This window comes from Pinus tabuliformis, chromosome X (genome assembly GCF_031772625.1).
Source record: "Pinus tabuliformis cultivar Carrire ecotype Pingquan chromosome X, CPIR1, whole genome shotgun sequence".
NCBI classification, from domain to species: Eukaryota; Viridiplantae; Streptophyta; class Pinopsida; order Pinales; family Pinaceae; genus Pinus; species Pinus tabuliformis.
Genome location: NC_142308.1, coordinates 1522995092 through 1523013726, shown reverse-complemented (window position 1 = coordinate 1523013726; position 18635 = coordinate 1522995092). Strand labels below are relative to the sequence as shown.

The 18635-nt window shown below is 37.1% G+C and overlaps 1 protein-coding gene across 1 annotated transcript; it reads right to left on the bottom strand.

Moving 5' to 3' along the window:
- Window positions 1-9235: 9235 nt before the first annotated feature.
- Window positions 9236-17794, bottom strand: LOC149145844 (origin of replication complex subunit 6-like). Its single transcript, XM_089448155.1, has 10 exons — window positions 17603-17794; window positions 17449-17495; window positions 16782-16886; window positions 16605-16685; window positions 16279-16390; window positions 16054-16116; window positions 15756-15843; window positions 10397-10491; window positions 9724-9820; window positions 9236-9631 (listed from the first exon to the last, which is right to left on the bottom strand). Exons 1-10 carry the CDS (start codon window positions 17720-17722, stop codon window positions 9552-9554), a joined length of 888 nt encoding a protein of 295 aa, XP_089304281.1. The 5' UTR covers window positions 17723-17794; the 3' UTR covers window positions 9236-9551.
- Between the last annotated feature and the right edge of the window lie 841 nt (window positions 17795-18635).

Genomic DNA, 18635 nt, shown 5'->3' with positions numbered 1-18635 from the left:
GCTAAGCCATCGCCTTTTATGGACTGATCTACCTTGGCTGTGGGGTTTTCTTGGGGGTCTCGCATATGGTTGTTTGTCGCTGAAGTAACACACAGTGATCATAAAAAAAGTTGACAAATGTTTTGGCTCTTATCTCTTGAAACCTTGGTGAATTTTATGTAACTGTATATACATGTAGTTGTAAGTTTGTAACTTGGTAATAAGCTACAGAGGCTAGAAAATTTATTTGAATTTGACTTTAAATTGATTATATATATATATATATATATATATATATATATATATATATATATATATATATATATATATATATATATATATATATATATATATACATTTTTTTTTCAAATTTCTATATGTCGAACTTTATCGACAAAATTTTAGTTGCCGAACTTTATCCGAATTTCATGGTCGCCGAACTCGAACTCGAACACGAACCTGGTGACTTAGAGCTCAGGAAAAGGTGTTCCTAGCTAATTTCGACATTCTAAACACATTGGTGTGGGTATCAAGAGCAGTAGAGCTTTGTAAACAACATTTTTGCCATATTGAGTTAATATAGAGACCCAAGCCATGGAAGCTAGACCAAGGAGATGTAGCCCAAGAGGGGTGAACTCCTTCATCAAAACATTGTGTTAAAGTGTATTTTTTATGGTTTGTTGTACTTTGAATGTATGTTGTTCAGTACTTGTTTTTGAAGATATTTTTTTGATGTCTGTCGCATAAAACTTGATAAAATTTACCTGTTTCAATCACCAAACAACCTAAGGAAATCTATGGATAGGAAGCAATGAACAAGCACATGTTTATAAATCTGTAATTGAAATTAGCGTAGTGCAACTAATATTCAATAACAAATCATTCCCTTAAAGGGGTGGGGGGGGTTGTAACAGCTCCTAGTTGATTTTCCATATAAAAAAAAAAATATAAGACCAAAGTCATGGGACACGTATTCCAAGTTGAATGGTGGGAAGAACATCCTAGTGGGTGTCACTTTCAATTTATTTATGGCTAAGGAAATTGGCAAAGGCAAAGTAGCAAAAATTGGCAATTTATTTATGAAATAAAGGAAAATAGGAGAAAAGGGAGATGAAAGGTCACAAATTTGCATGAAAGAAAAATGAAGGAAAATAAAGAAATAGAGGCATCAATGATAAAAATGTTTATGAGAATTAGTTCACAAACTTTTGTCAGTTTAGTTTTGAAGCTCTCTTCTATTCTCTCATTCTCTCATACTCTTACATTCTTAGAGTATTCTTGGAGCACTTTGGCATACATTGGGTTTGGAGAAAGAAGGCAAAGGAAAATAGGAAAACGCAAGGGAACAAGTGGATCAGCGGTTACAACTAGATTTCTTTGCAAGTATCGAGTTGCATGTATGTTTTCCTTGCTAGTTTTGACATGCATGTTATATGCATGTGGTTTTGTTGGTTATATGTTGTTATTGGCATAGAGATTTGTCTGGATTGACAATGGTTTTAGCCTTTCTTTGTCATTTCCTGGATAGTTATGGTATTGTGGGATTTTCCACTTGTTTTCTAATTGGTGCTCAAGTTCCGTATAGTTGTGAGTTGAGTTACTAGTTCTTGGATCTGTTGGTTGGAACAAATGCTCTTGAAGCCCTAAAACAGCTTGGGTTGAATTACTAATCCTAGAGCCTAAATTGGGATAAATGCTCTAGAGTCGTTGGTGGGTTGAGGTACTAGTCCTTGGAGCCAAATTGGACAAACGCTCTGGAGCCCTGGAAGGTTGTCGGTTGAGTTATTAGTTCCTGGAGTCACAATTGGAACAAACACTTTGGAGCCCTGGACAACTTGGGTAGTGACCAATTTGGTTGGTGTTAGTGATGTCCAACCATGAGGTGGAGTCACTGGTTGAGAGTTGAGGTGGTTTGGCCTCTGGAAGCCCTGATTTGGTTTTTGTTTGATTTGTTCCATGTGATCTCACATTCATGTTTGGGATATGGCGCGGGGGTGATTGGCTAAAAGAAAGATTTGGCTCAGTCCAATCTATGGTCGGGTGGTACGTGGAGGTCCCTGACTTGGTTGGCATTTTCATATGTTAATATGAGGTATTTTCTATTATGATCTATGAGCATATGTATTGATTATGTTGGTGATATAATGGTTGAGTTGCCATGGTTTATTTGTTGGTTCTATTATGTATATTGTCTATGGTTGATATATTTTGATTAGTTGATGAATAGTTAATGAATGCATGAACTAACAAATGTTATTGATGTTATTATGAGAAGGCATTAGACCTTCTTGGTAATTCTTAGATAAGTTTCAGATCCTTATGTTCAGATATGCATTCATCACTTGTAGATTATATGTTCACCATATGTTTGATGAAATTACTGTCATGGTTAGACCTAGTTAGATCAAGTTTTGTATGATTGTGTTTGTGTTGATATCATTTATCATTTTGGAAAGTCTCACTGAATTTTGGGCAGTGGTTTGGAGGCTGGCCTGGAATTTAAGTTCAAAATTCGGGACTGCGCCCTCTGAACTGGAAAGTTGGGTTGCAATCGCATGGATGCAGGCTTGTGCGTACGGTTGGAGGCTCTCAACCGCATGGATGCCTTGTTGTGGGAGCTGTTGAGGACCCAGGGCAAAGAAAAGGTGTTCAGCTCAAGTTTTGGCCACCTGGGGTGGTTACTCAGCCTATGAGTGACCTATAGCGTCTATAGGATGTGTTGAGTTATCAGTTTGTCTTCCGTGGTTGGCTCCACTTCCTTAATGGAACATAGGAGGTTAGGTCATGTCAAAGTAGCTCCTCCTCTCATGTTTACCCCAACAAGCCAATAAAACTAGGTAAATGTAGGAAAAACATTTACATTGTATGTTTGCGAACGTGGCAAAGAGAGCACACGCCCTCATCAATAACAAACTTAATTGGGAGCACTGCAAAAAGAAGAGAATTTTAGGAGGGTGAAAAGCATTATATGCTCTTCAAAATAGATGTAGAGAGGCAAAGTTATGGGATTGGAAAACAATTAAAGTGTTTTTTGGGCTCCTAGTTTGTCTAGTGATATTATATGGGTGTGAATTGTGGGCTAGCAACATCCCTGTCTCAAAATGGAAGCAAATTGAGAAAATCCAAAAACGCTTGATCATGAGCAAATTTAAAATAAAAAAGTTTGGTTTCTTATGAGATCATGTTAGTGAAATAGGAACAACTTCCATCAAAGCAATTGCTATGATGGGTCTCATAAAGTATCTTCAGAGAATTGAGCAAATGGGAGAAGGTAGATGGCCTAAAGTTATCTTCAATGAAGGAATGAGTGAAAGAAAGAAATCATGGATGAGACAAAACAACAAATGGATGCAAAAATGGAATATTTACCTCAATGCATGTCCCACAAATAACAAAGATTTAAAGAGTAATGTTATGGAGAAGTTTCGTAAGCATATATGGGAAAAGAGTTGGGTAAAACGAAGTACTATGTTCAAAAATTCAACCCCATGTGTGATTTCCAACAAAAAGAGTACATTGGAGCTAGCATTTCATGGAGAACAAAGATTATTATTGCTTAATTAAAAACTAACTCACATCAACTATGGTGCGAAACAAGTCGGTGGAAAAGACCTAAAAAAGCTTGGGAAGAGTGGGTGTGAACCTTTTGCACTTCTGGGGTAGTGGAATCGGAAAACCATTTCATTTTGAAATATGATGCTTTGAGAGACATCCAGGACAATCACAGTAGTATGTTAACATCAGTTCCTTAGTAGTGTCTTTACAGTGAGAAGACTATTAAAAAATTAGATCAACTCATCATTAATTCAAATAATAAAAAAATTAAATTAAAAACAAAAATGGAGAACCTAGTGATCCTATAAACTATATATAGTATAGTGGACATTAAAATTTCATTTATTTAATTTATCTTACAACTTGCGAACAAAAATTAAAATAAAGGAAATGCCGCAGGCATTCCGACGCCTTTGCTCAGGTTTGTCGTCTGTCCAGACCCATTGCAGTCGGTCACATATAACTCAGCAGCAACGTGCCACGTATTCCTTTTCGTCTGTCGCCACTTATTCCTTTTAGTCTGTCATTTCCCCGATAGCAGGACGTGGAAGATATCTCCCGCTGAGGAAATCCATGGCGCTGCAAGCTGCTCTTGTCCAGTCTGGAGCGCTTCTGGCAAGAAGCCTGCGAACTCTGCGCCTCTTTTCTTAACCATGAGATCCTAACAATTACCCAACGAAGATCGATTTTTGTCCCCAAAAACTGCCCAGCGAGTTTTTCATATCGTACTGTGAATATTTCCCCACTAGCTGTGACCCGTTTTAATAAAAGCATCGTTGTTGACTTTTGGATCTTGCTGTCGTAGTTGCCTACCTCTGACATGTATATAGAAGGGAGCCACATATATCCAACTCTGTTCATCCTAATTTTCAACTGTGTGCAGTTGTTGTGAATTCTCAAATGTTTTGCTGGAACCGTTTTATTAAAAGCATCGTTGTTCACTTTTGGATCTTTCTGTCGCAGTTGCCTACCTTTGACCTGTTTTGCTGGAACCGTTTTAATAAAAGCATCGTTGTTGAGTTTTGGATCTTGCTGTCGCAGTTGCCTACCTTTGACCTGTATGTAGAAGGGGGCCACATATATCGGACTCTGTGCATCCTAATTTTCAACTGTGTGCAGTTGCTGTGAATTCTCAAATGCTTTGCTGGATTGATACTATGGATGAAGTTTTAAGCTTGCCAATAGCTGAAAAATTGCAAGACAAGTTGCTGGTAGTTAATTTGGTATTTATGTGGAATATAATTTATTGAAAGTTGAATATTAACTACCTTAACTGACTGCAATCAGAAAATTGGAATAAATGAGGTGTTTGTTGTGGACCTCGAGAATGGCAATGTCACTAAAGGTATGAGCGACACACTATTTATGCTGTTTGTTTTATTCATTTATTGGTGAACTTTGAAATGGTTTACGTTGCTCCAATACGAGATTCTATTTGAAATTCTAGTTTGACTTTGTTAAACGTGTCATACAAATTTACCACATGGAGGAAAGCCAAATGCAACATTTTCCTGTGGACAATGATTTCCTTGCTGTTATGAGTTTTAACAATTCTAATTTCTTGAAATCTGTTCTTTATAGATTTAAAAGCAATAACATATAATTTACCAGTTCACTGAGAGTAGTGCACAATATTGTATTCCTCTTTTACTATTAACAGCTTGTTATCCTTGCTACATGTTGCAATGGCATTTATGAGATAACTTCAATCCAGCTTTTGTTAGCTGAAGATGCAAATTCAATGAAGTTCTGAAATTTTCTGTATTTAATGGAGCTGTTATGAGTGTGGCAAGATGAAGATTTAAGGGAATATGGGTGTAACACAATTTACTCCTGATATTCTCCCAAAGCCCTCAAAGTTATGACGAGCGAGCTCCTTGTTGGCACCAAATTTTTTCCAATTGGTGGTGGGAAAAAATGCATATCTTTATTTTTTAACATATTTAGTTCCACATCCTGTGGATGATTATTTGTATTACTACCCACTGAATCTTATAATAAGTTGAAAATGTTGTCCATACACTATTAACGTGCTTATAATGTGAAAATCTGGATGCAAGAGATTAAGATTGAAATTCAGTAAAATCAAATAGTTATGCTATTATATTGTTTAGGGCCGAATACAATGCTTATGCTGTTTATGCTGTTACCTCGTCAAGGGCTGAATAGAACATAAGAAAATTGTCTTTGCAATTTTAAATAGCCTTCATTCTGAATTGCATCGAATTTCAATGCAATAATGGCATCACGGTACTTGGTGCTCTTTGACCATCCCTCGTATCTAACTTGTTTTCTTTTGTAAGCTTCTGTTTCAAGATGTCCAATGCCTAGATATCCTAACTGAATGCAAGGTTTAAAAGTTTGTCCTGAGTCCATATTTCTAAGTAGAGTCACCAACTATGCTAGGGGTATGGATGTTTATAGTGCTGCTGTGCGATGGACAACTTTGTGATCCTCTCTTACTGGTGCATGTTGCAGGAGTTGAACACGACTTATCATTTACAAGACAGTTTCTGTGTCATTTGAGCTAAATCAGCTTTAAAATTACATTCTTTAAAATACACTACAATAACATTATTCATTTATAGTTAGGGAACAGCAGGTTTTAACCACCAAACTCCTGCTTGAAAGGCAGATGCGTACCCTGTGGAACAGGCTCTTGTTTACTCTTGGGTGTCTCCAAACCAAATAGGCAAACAGGGATTTGGTTTGAAGACAATATTAAAGCAATATTTATTTTGTTTGATTATAATAACAGCCAGTTTGAACATGAAATGGCCAGTGTTTTAGTTTAATTTTACATTCCTATTGTAATCACAATAAATCCATCTCTTATCAGGGCATTATAATAAAGTACACAAAAATGATGTCTTCATAAACATCTATAACTGAAATAAATGTCCATTTGTTTTAATGGGAGTAGTTCATTAATTTTAAGCTTATAACTGTTAGCATGGTTCTTTTGCAACTAGAAGTAACTGTGAACCTAAATAGTCCATGCCCTAAATGGATTAAATAATAATAATCCATGAAACAAGATTTGGTTGTCATTTTGCCAAACAGTGAGGGGGCCTTTTACATCCTTCTTTGTGTTCTATCTTTGGCTCATGGATGCCTAGTGTTACAACTTGACACAATCAAATAAACAAATATTTATTTCTAAATGTACAATATATTTCAGTTTACTTACTGCATTTTGAGGTTGAACACTCTTGAAGATATGTAAATTTTTCACGATGAAAATTATAACATGTAATTTTTTTAATGGTTAATCAACAACAATTGAAAAACAAAGGCATGCAGTCAGTCCCTGGCAAGAAACAGAGCTTCAAAAGGAAAAAGTTGGATGTTACATGGCATATAATGCACTAAGGACAATAAGGGGGAAGAGTATCACAACTAAAATCCCAAACGATCTTGTAAATGTACATGTATTACTTAAGCTGATGAGCCAGTGCAAAATAAGCTGGTGAGCCAAGTTCCATTGAGGCCTGGGTGCCTATGTGTATAAAATGTGTTAGGCTAATGGGACAGAGTATTTATGAATTTTAAAGGCCAAAGTCCCTATGTTATCAAGCCAGAGACAGCGTGGTAAAACACCAGTGAGCCTAACAAACAATGTAAATGTACTAGAATTAACACAATAACACCATGGTGAGCCTAACAAACAATGTAAATGTACTGAGATTAACACCATGGCTGTAAAATGAGACAAAAAGAAGAGGGCTAAAAGTCCACAACTGGAAAAGCGTCTTGAAAAATTATAATATACCATGAAAAATATAAAGCAAAGTGTACCATGCCTATAAAAAGTGGTTCTCCCATTCAGAGAGATATACCATGAAAAATATAAAGCAAAGTGTACCATGACTATAGAAAGTGGTTCTTCCATTCAGAGAGATATGGATCGTTGGAAACAAGTGTCCTGTGAAGTCCTAAAAGGTATCTAAAAGCCCCTGAAGACAGTAGAAACTCTTAGAGCCACAGTACTTTGGACATCTCTGACCTGCCGAGTTAGTCACCCTAAAACTAGTGGCACAGCCTGAAGAACTACAAGTGCAAAAAAGAGGTAAACTATTAAGAAGAATGATAAAAAAATAATTACTATATTCCTTAACCAAGTTAAACTCCTGTAAATATAATTACTGAAAATTATTTATTTCATTTACAGTACAGTGTCAACTGCAACGGCCTATCAGATTGTCTTCAAGCTATTTCTTTCATCTATAGTACAGTGTCAACTGCAACTGCTATAAGATTGTCTTCAAATTCTGAGGCTAAAAAAGACAAATCTGAACGCAAACCAGATTTCGCTTCTTAAATCTGAGGGCTAACTGCATGTGTATGCATATTGCTTCTAAATTCGAGGGCAAACAGCATGTGGCTTCTCGAATTTTTCAGAAGCAAATTTATGTTCCCAGAGTAGATGGAGAGGGTAAACCATGAGTAAGCTAAAAGTGGAAATTCCAATATTTGGTCTTAATAAAATCTTATGGGCTAAACTTTACGGAATGATATGTTATTAAAAAAAAAAAAAAATCACCACTTCTATTTTAATCTCATTTTTTAAAATTCACCACATTGTACTTTTAATTATTATCCAAAAATATATTAGATAAACTTGACCCAGCGGTGGAGTTGAGATTGTGTAAACAGTTGTAGTTTTGGACATCTAGTTGTTTTGGACATCTAGTTGTTGGCTGACTTGGTTGTGTTTTAGCCAAAAACAATAATAAATCTATTTTTAGCTGGTTTTCCCAGATATGGGTTTTCCAGAGTAAATCATGGTGCACATGGTTTAAATGTCTTGTTGCTGTGTTTATTATATGTATTTATTATATTTATTTCTCTCATATTCTCTCTGAAACAATAATATGACAAAATCTCATCGTAATTTTCCATGTCATCATCCATGACACAGCTCTGAAAATCTAATCTTTGTGGAAGATTCTTGGTAGACAATCAACCCAGCAAATATGCAGAGATTGTAGGAGACTTTACAAGACCGAACTCTCCCTTGCTTAACCTGTACGGTAATGATGATTTAGACTGTCATCTGGTTAGACAATCTCACAATGAATTTATGGAAGGAAATTCTCAGTAGACAAACAACCAAGCTTCATTCATGACGCAGCTTTTTGAAAATTTATTCTTTCTGGGAAATTTCCGGTTGACAACCGAGGAAGTAAACATGTACAGATTGTGAGAGACTTTATAAGACCGAACTTTGCTTTGCTTGAATTGTACAGCAGCAATGGTTTAGTCTATCATCTGGTTAGACAATCTCACAATGAAAAGAAAATCCCGGTAGACAACCATCCAAGCATCATTCATGACTCAGCTCTTTGTGGGAAATTCCCTGTAGACAAACAAAAATAAATACGTAGAGATTGCAAAAGACTTTATAAGACCAAAATTTGTTTTGCTTTGCTTTGCTTTGACTTCCTCATGATGGTTGAGGCATTCAACCAAAACACATTGGAACAAGAGTTTGTACATTGCGTACCCAGAAATTATATACAATACTAGTTTACCATTTAAATATTGGCTCCCTAGGGTTTGCTATGTAAGGCATTGAAAACGCAGAAGAAATTGTATATCCAGTTATACATTTGTAATTTTTTAAACATTTATACAATTTCAATTTAAAAAAAAGGAGAAACTAAATATACTGCACATACTTTACGAGTGACAAATAAAGTCATCATAATACATCCTCCAAATCATATATCTCTATCTAGATTCCACTCAGTGAAATAGATTTGATTCAATAACACATGGACTTCAATATTTGTCTTTACCAAATGACACCCATTTCAGAGACATGACTGCACACTGCAATTTGTTTTCTTCTGTGAAATAGCTCTTCAGATGCATTTCTTCTATCTAATTGTCATTTAATACTAGTGAGGATAGGCATCACTTCATAATCCAAATCGTATGATATTTGGAGTACATGATTTGATAAAGCAATCAAGATCAGCATTACTTCAAATCAGACATGATTACCATCATTGCTATGAGCCTTCAAGTGGTACAGCCAGTGAAGGCTTCTTTACAAAACTGAGTTGCATTTGCTTTGTTTTCTTTTCAAGTCCTGCAAATTAATGCGACAACACATATTATCAACCTAAGCATAAAAGGCTTAATCCAAATCGAACATCAGTGCATTATCAATAAATGTTTCACCTGTTGCTTTAAATGTTTCATTCGAAGCGAGAACTGAAGATTTCCACTCCTCGTAAGCATGTTTCGGCATTTTCTTAGGCCTCTTCAAGCCAGGCACCTGCAAGGGTTCAAAATCCATTGATGAACCATATACATAATTGACAAAACACCATAGTATAATAAGTGCAGCAAGCTTGATTAGTCAAGGGCAATGTGATGTGCTCACTAATTGGATCAACCATCATTCAGAATCACAAATACATGAGTTCAACACTTGAACTGCAAAGCTATAGGAAACTAGAAAGCAACTAACCAACGATCATAATGACAAAATAATCACTACTGATTGAACCCACTTGGCATACCAACTAAAGATTTTAGTAATAATTTCAGGACTCTAGTAAGCCTTTAGCAGGTCCAAGAATGAATGCTGATACAAGTTGACTTTAGACAAAACGAATCATAACAAAGTGGGCAGTCATATGCTAGCAAAGCAAATGGATTTGCACAATGCCTAGCCATCTCTTTAAAAAATTTCCATATTGCAAAATCCCATTAGATACATGCTGCAAATTTGGAGATTGTTAATTGCATCAGCATCAATGATACATCAACAACTCAATAAAGGCGTACACTGTACAACAAGATTTATATAAAAGTGGAAAGGAGAAAATAGGTTCTTCAAGAAAGCTACCTCTAGTCCATCTTCATCATCAATTGACTCATTGGAACTATCAGAGTCGCCATCCCCTTCATGCTTTCTTTTGCTTGGCAATGCATCTAAAAGCTCTGTAAACACACCTCAAATCACAGGGGCACAAAATTAAATCTAACACGAAAGTAGAATTATAAATAGAAGAACTATTTACCAATGCATCTAAAGGCTTTGCAAACACACCTCATATCACACAGGTACAAAATTAAATCTAATATGAGAGCAGAATTATAAATAAATAAACAATTTTCAAACTTGTATCACAATGCAGCAAGCATATCTTTTCTCGATTTGAGAGACAGTACACAAGGGTCAAAACATAGCAAACAATGACCACTGTATAATGAGTCAATGGTTGGCTTAATGCTTTTTTCATCTTGTTAGTTGGATGGGAATAATCGGGTATTCAAAAGACAGAATGGAAAGGCAATAATTCAATCATTACATGGTGCTCTAAAAAACTTTGAACTTTGATGGGAAAATCATCACTTTTTCTTAATTTGAAAGAGGCACAAGGGACAAAACATGACCAACAATAACTACGATATAGTGAGTCAATGATTGGCTTACTGCCTTTCCATCGTGTTTGTTGGATGGAAATAATGTGATATTTAACAAACAAGAATGGAAAGCAATGAGTTAATCATTGCATGGTGCTTACTCATTGCATGGTGCTATGGAAGATTTGAACTTTGGTGAGGAAATATCACCACTCCCACTTGACCATCAAACCAAGCCATCATTGACCAAATTATAAGCCAAAGAAAAAAAAATGATAAGAATAATTTATTCCGATTTGTGATGTCACAAGTAAACAACAGTGGGTATGCATAAACCCCAACAACAACAACAACAACAAAATCAATCCCGCAACAAGGGAAGGGAGTCAGATGGACAGGAAATAGACTAATCAATAGTAGAACAAGGACCCACAAGAAATGCATAAACCCCAAGAAAGGCAAACAAAAAAAAAAAAAAAATCAATCCCGCAACAAGGGGAGGGAGTCAAATGGACAGCACATAGACTAATCAATAGTAGAACAAGGACCCACAAGAAATGGTTTTCCTCATGAAATTCAGTTAGAATACCATAATGGTTTAATAAAAAGCCATGATACAAGACATTACTAAGATAGAGATAGTAAAATTCAACACCAAGGTCAGTTATCAAATCCCTCTATTTATAAAAATTCTTTATTAGTCATTCAAGGATGTGAAGGCCACTATTTATTAACAAAATCATTTCACTAACAATCGCATGGATTGCCAATTTGAAGTACAAATTGGTATAATGTCAGAAGAAAGATCCCACATCAACAATTTTCCAACATTCCCAACATACTATTTTCTAAGGAGCTCTACATTGCAGTCTGTTACTTCCCACAACCTCTTCACCATTTGTCATCCATAATGGCTCAAATGGGGACCCCTTTATAAACTTGTACACTCACCCAATACTCTGTTGTTGGGGAAGTCATCCTCCTAGGTGACTTCAATGCTCGTACTAGAGATCTCCATATCCCTCTCCACAATTGATCAAAGGATGTGTTTTGTACCCAAGGGATAGATCCAAATTCAATTAGGCTTCACCAAATGTCAAATGATCCTTTAGGGCCCACTACAATTTATGGAAAGCATCTATTGCAATTGGGGGAATCACAAGAGTTGTTAGTTTTAAATGGTCTCCCTTATTTCCCAAACTCCCGCATTTTCACGTGTCAGCGATATGGCAAGGGTGCAAGTGCAGTTGATTATGTCCTCTCTAGCCAAAACTTGCTCCCTTTTATTTACCATTTCTCAATCTCCCCCATCCCCCTTGTTGATCATGCACTTCTTTCCTTCTCTCTCTGGTTTGACCCTCCCCTTCAACCCCATCCTTACCCTCAAGGCCCACCCCAAACCACCTTTCGATTTGATGAATGCAACCCTAACATCTTCACCTCTACCCTACTCAAGATGCTCCCATCAAAGACCCAATTCTCCTTGCTTGATTCTACTTCCACTAAATACACTTGTCTTTCATTTGCCATTTGGGAAGCAACACTTATCCTTCCCTCACTCCACTCGTTCCACTTCCATCTACCGAAAAGTTGGATCTTGCCCCATGAACAAATGGTACAATGACAAATGCAAGGCTACATCGAGAACTTCAATATGCTTTCACCCACTCTCGACCCTTCTGCCCAGACCTCAAAGCTTCTTACCATCGTCTCCTTCATCACAAGAAACTACTCTTTGTCTCTCATAGAAGACAAGAACTTTATGCTCTCCTTGCCCACTCCCCTAAACGATTCTAGCATACCAACCTTCCCCAACACTCCCCTCTTCCATCTGACCTCGACCCTACATCCATGTTCTCTCACTTCCAACCTTTATGATATTCCAGTGTAGGGCCAAATTCATGTTACCTCCCCACCCCCTTCCTATTACCTATTCTCAAACAAATATATTAGAGGCCATTTAGGTGATTAACAACAACAAAGCAACTGATGAGGAAGGCTACCAAGCAAAGTTCTTTAAACATGGTTTTTGTGCTTTGGTTATCTACTTGGCTGATCTCTTCAACCATGTAGTTCATGAAGGTTTTCCATCGGCATGGTCACACCGCATCATCCATTTGATCCACAAATCAAACTCTAGCTCAAATCCCAATAACTACAAAACAATCATGGTGGGCCACACATTCTCGAAGTTGTATGTTATTGTTCTACATAGGAAGCTCTCTAGTGATCGTGAGCAAAGACAACTCAAAGCTAGGTGACAAGCAAGTTTTTGACCAACTCATCAAACCATTGACCACATCTTCACTCTCCATGCCATGATTGAGGCACAACATCACTCTTCAAAAGTCTATTGTTGTTTCATAGATTTTTGGAAATATTTTGACTATATTCCAAGGGAAGCCTTACTCCAAAGACTCAAAGATATTGGTCGTCTTCGCATGGCTTGTGGGATGTTTGATTTCATCCAAAGCATTATTGGGGTTAAACAAGGTTGTCCATTGTCCCCTACCCTATTTGGGATCTATATTGATGAATTGGAGGCTTTTCTAAACAAGCATATCCAAAACGTTGATGGTTGCCTTCTTCACCAAGTTCTGATACCTATTACACTCTTTGTTGACAATGTGGTCCTCCTCTCCTCATCTCCAAAAGGATTACAAAGGAAGTTGGATGCCTTATCTCTATTTGTGATCTTCGACAATTGATAGTCAACCTAGGTTAAACCAAGGTTATGATCTTCAATGGGGTGAAGAAAACTTCAAACCTTCACTTCCTACTCAAAGGGGAGGAGGTTGAGATCACCAGCACATATACGTGCTTGGGGGTGCAATTCTCAGGTCCCCGCTTTAGTTTGCGACCAACACTTCAGCCTTAGATCAACAAAGGATATGGATCCTTAGCCCTTCTTGAGAGACAATGCTTTCAACATCACTTCTAGGACATCTCATCCAAGATTAGCCTCATGGACACCTTGATTTGTCCCACTGTTCTATATCACTCAAAGATTTGGGGACAGTCCTTTACAAGAGTCAAATTGGGCTTCAATTGAGAGAGTCCAAATTCTTCTTCTCTATCGCATCATTAGATGTAAACAAATAGTACCTTAGCACATCATCCTTGCAGAGTTTGGAGCTCAGCCCTTTCGCCTTGAGACAAGGCTTCAATTTGGTCTCATTCTTGCATCATGTCCAAGGATTTGCAAACTCGATAAAGAGTAGGGTTGTTACCCTTACTTGGCATATCGCTCTTCTAAGACTATTGCCCATTCTATTCCCTCGGGTCGAGCTAGATGTTGGTTTACAAGAGTTTCAAATCTCTTAGAGTCAATGGGCATTCAATTGGATCATCTCCCTCCTTTCTGATATTCCTTAGATGCTCTTAGTCACCTTCTACCTACTAGACTAGAGTTGAACAAGATCATCAGGGAGGACATCTACAAGCAATTGGTCCAAGTCACTTGGGTCAATCCTCCAAGAGAGTTGTGCCCAAAGATGGCCTTCTACACTTAGCACTTCTTGGAATTGAGGGACGGGCTCATTATTCAACCCCAATATATGTTTCACCACTAAATGCATGCTCTTCACATTCCACTAAGCCAATTCAGAGTAGGTTCTCATAGACTTCGAGTAGAGACAAACTACCAAATTGATAGACCAAACAAAATCTATCAAGTATGCCATTTACAAGAAGTAGAAACCAAGGTGCACTTCACTTTTGGATGCCCTATCTACTACGAGATAGAAGGAAAGTTCCATTGCTTGTTCAAAGACTCTCAAACCCTTGCAAACTTTTTCAAGTATCCCGACCAGAGATGTTTAGCCCTATATATGCAAGAGGCTCGTAAGTTCCAAGCACATATTCTTCAGCCTCCCATCAAACCAAACTCCACACAGAGGATCACGACATTTTTCAAAGTACTACCTTCAAACAAGGGCACCAAGAGACTGATTGATATCGCTTCATATCTAGACTCTAGATCAATGAAGATTTGTGGGACCTCACCCCACCACACAATATCTCAATAACAAATCCATCTCAAATTTGTCCTTGGGACATAGATTAGGCCCTCCAGACCTCAACAATGCACAAACTCCCCCAAGCAACAATTTAGTAGACAATCTGCACCTCCCATTGACCCTTCATCTGGCCAACAAACTTTGTGGAGTTTTTTCAATGTTCTTCAATCAGCCTTGAATGTTAGGAGAGATGGGTTTAATCCTCAAACCCATTAGCCCTTGGATCTTCTCCATGAGGGCATTCCATACATTGTATATTTTATGTTCCTGCATTGTACCTTTTATATTCATGCATTGTACCTTTTATAATAGACCTCTTGGTTCTCCCACATTATATGGACATCATTGTACTCAGCATTCCCTTTGACCTACTTTGTAACATTCCCTTTGACATAAATATAATTATCTTATATTATCTTATCTGCTGCAGCCACAAATCTGGCTGGAGTATCTTATAGGTTGTCAAGACAGCTACTCTTTAGTTCTTGTAGCAAAAGAGATGTGCCAAAACATTTAAATTTTTCCAAAGAAACACTAGAACTGATAAATTGTTGCTTTTAAATCCTATAGCAATGTAATGCGTAGCTCATCTTATAGTTTAAAGAAAAATTTGCAAGCACGTAAATGTGGGAGCTACTTCTCATGCACTCAACCTACTCGCATAGGCACAGGAAGGAACATTTTGATGTAAAAACAACTACATCATTTTCTATAATAGCAAGAACGAATTGCACATTATTGTGGTAACGCCTACAATCAGTTCCAAGAGTTTCTTTTCTTCTAAATAAGAAATTAAGGGGCGTTCATATGTACTCGTACCTCTATTATTTTTCACAGACTTTGGATCCTTCCTTTCTTTGGAAATTCCGACCACGTCAAAGCAAAGGTCGGTCATGGATGCTGCAACCTGATACAGAGTAATAAAAGGGATCAGAAGAGGAAATAGCACTAAGACAAAGGTACATGATGCTGTGCAAAAACTTTCATTGTGTTGGATATTTAAACTACAATTGAATACTCAGTCCAACTTTCCATGTTCTAGGATACAACCATTATTGAAAAGCCTAAGATAGAAGCACAGTAAAGGCTAAGCTTGAGCTGCGGGTCTGAAACTTACACTTGAGAATTCTGAATCTGATGTACCACAAATCTCAATCAGTCTTGTCCTGTCCACTTTTAGCTGCATCCAATATCATCCAATGAAGTGTTACTCCCCATGAACTGGTGGTATAAGGCAGCCTAACAGACATATTCGTGGCAAATAACTGAAACAGCTTAACATTGTGTTAATAATTGACTCATTACAAAACTCAAACATCTTATTTGAGTGCATGTTCTTAACCTTGTTCCTTCTTGCACATAAGTAAAATGCCACTGCAGTAAATACAGGACGACTAAAATCAGCACTTGAACGCCGAGACTCGGGCAAAGCAGCTACAAATCTCTCCTTGTATCTGGAAAGTTTTATCATTGTATTAGGCCTTTCTAACAAACCCACCAGTAAAAATGAGAATGCCGTTTAAAATTGAGGGTTGTGTCACTTCTTTATTCATTTTGTATACATTTCTATGCAATCAGGCCATGAATTCTATAACAGAAAAAAAGTCTGATCACGCCAAACAATTCTGCTTTCAGAAGTTTTTGTGCCTCACAGAATATTGAACTTACAAAGATATTGCTCTTTGGGCAGCCCCAATCAATCTAAGACAACCAAATTGGATTCCCAATTCTCTGATGTCTAGCTTTGGCCTGCGATCCAGATGAAAAATTCAATACACAATCAAGAATTCTGCATTACACAAATTTTGAAATCAACTAATACAACATTTGGCAAATTTCAATCACCTGACACCGAGAGCATTCTGCATTGCATTCAAGGATCTTGTGTAGGCCTTTTCTGACATGCCACTAAGCTTGATGGCCTTCTGTCTATCAAAAGGAACCTGCAGTCTACAACAAGTAAAACAAATGAGCACTGCATTGTCATAGACATGATCTAAAATCCATTCATGGGAGTATTGGAAATAAAAAACAGCCACGCAGGCCCATCTGCGACCAGATCCAATATACAGCTCGAGGTTGAAAGCCCTTGCGTTGCATATCTGAGTTCCAATATTGGATATGCCAACCAATTGTCTGAGTTACATCCTTTGGGCTTCCCAGATTTGAGGTGCATACACAGCTGGGCTGCGAACTCGAGATATGCATTCTCAGACTGCACAGCTTCAAGCTGCATATTGGACCCAATTTATGGGTTGATGCTTGCACAACCTAAAGTCAGTACATTGTTATTCAGACGCACAGTAATTCAAACTGCTGATGGATCAACCGATGCGAACATCTCACTTCTCTCAATGCAATCAAAAATAAGAAACCCACAAGCAATTACAGGCAATGAACGGCACATGAATCCATTTGGGTATTTATTGATAAATATGAATGAATATGGAACCTAGTTATGGATTTGGAATAAGAGAGAAAAGCTTTTATAAGCAAAGATTGAGAGATTTACTTGGTAGTGGCTAGCTCAAAGCAGAGCACAGATTTGCAGACCTCACCCTGTCAACGAAAACAAGGAATCAAGATCCCGTTACCTGTTATATACAAAACATAATGCAAAAACAAGCACTGCAATAAGCCTGGGAGGATTGTTTGAGTTGCCATACCACACCAAAAGTAGAGGAATCAAAATGAACATTGCTGAGGCGCCTCAGCTCCTCGGCTTTTCTAATGGATGTCTTGTCCTCTGCAAGACCCAGCTTCCTTCCCAGCGCCTCCATATCCATCTTTCCTTAGCTACCTTCAATGTAATGCGAAGGATCTTTGATTTTATGAGAAGGATCGCTTCTCTTCATTTCAGAAACTATTACTCGGTATTTGTATTGGTTTCGATTTAAAATTAAAAATGGGTGTCGGGTAACTATGGCGGGAAACCAGTGATTTTGAAATGGATTCCTCTGATCACCATTGACTTGTCAATGAATATTACGTATTTATGATCATACTCATTTGTAATTAGTTCGTGAAATCGAAATAGTTAATATATTTCTTTATGTAGCTTCCAAGATTATTTATCATACGGAGTTGATTGGTTCAAACTCGATAGTATTATTGACCAAAGGTTTTTTTAAGTCCGTGTAATTTTCATGTTGTATCCGTGGATTGTGGTTAATTATTTTTTTATAATGTGATCATTATTTCTGGTTAATTCTGAACTTATTTGTAAGGTGGTTATTAATAATTTTTTTATTTTTTATTTATTTTTAATGTGCGAAGTGTAAGTGTAAAACACTTTTGGGCTAAAAGTTTAAACAATCAAGTTAGGGTACTTATTTTGTTTGAGGGGTTAAGGATCACAAATAGTCAGAGGTAACTACGTTTTAACCATTAAATTAATGTTAAAGTTTCCTTTCTAACCAATGGCATTCTAATAAGATTAATCAAGTGAATTAGGAAAGAAGTTGTCTAGTTTGAGAGTGTTGATTTCTACCATGTCTTTAGGTTACTCAATCATTAAGCCACTTAGGTCACTCAATTGTTAAACCAACCAGGCCACTACTCTAGAATGTGATAAATTAAGGCTAAAAAGAAAGGAGGTCTTTTTTTCCATTCCCTAAGGTTTCATTCAACATTATGATGTGCTCTCACATGTCAAGCATTTGGCATGATACCACACAAGGAGTGGTTGATTATAAAAGT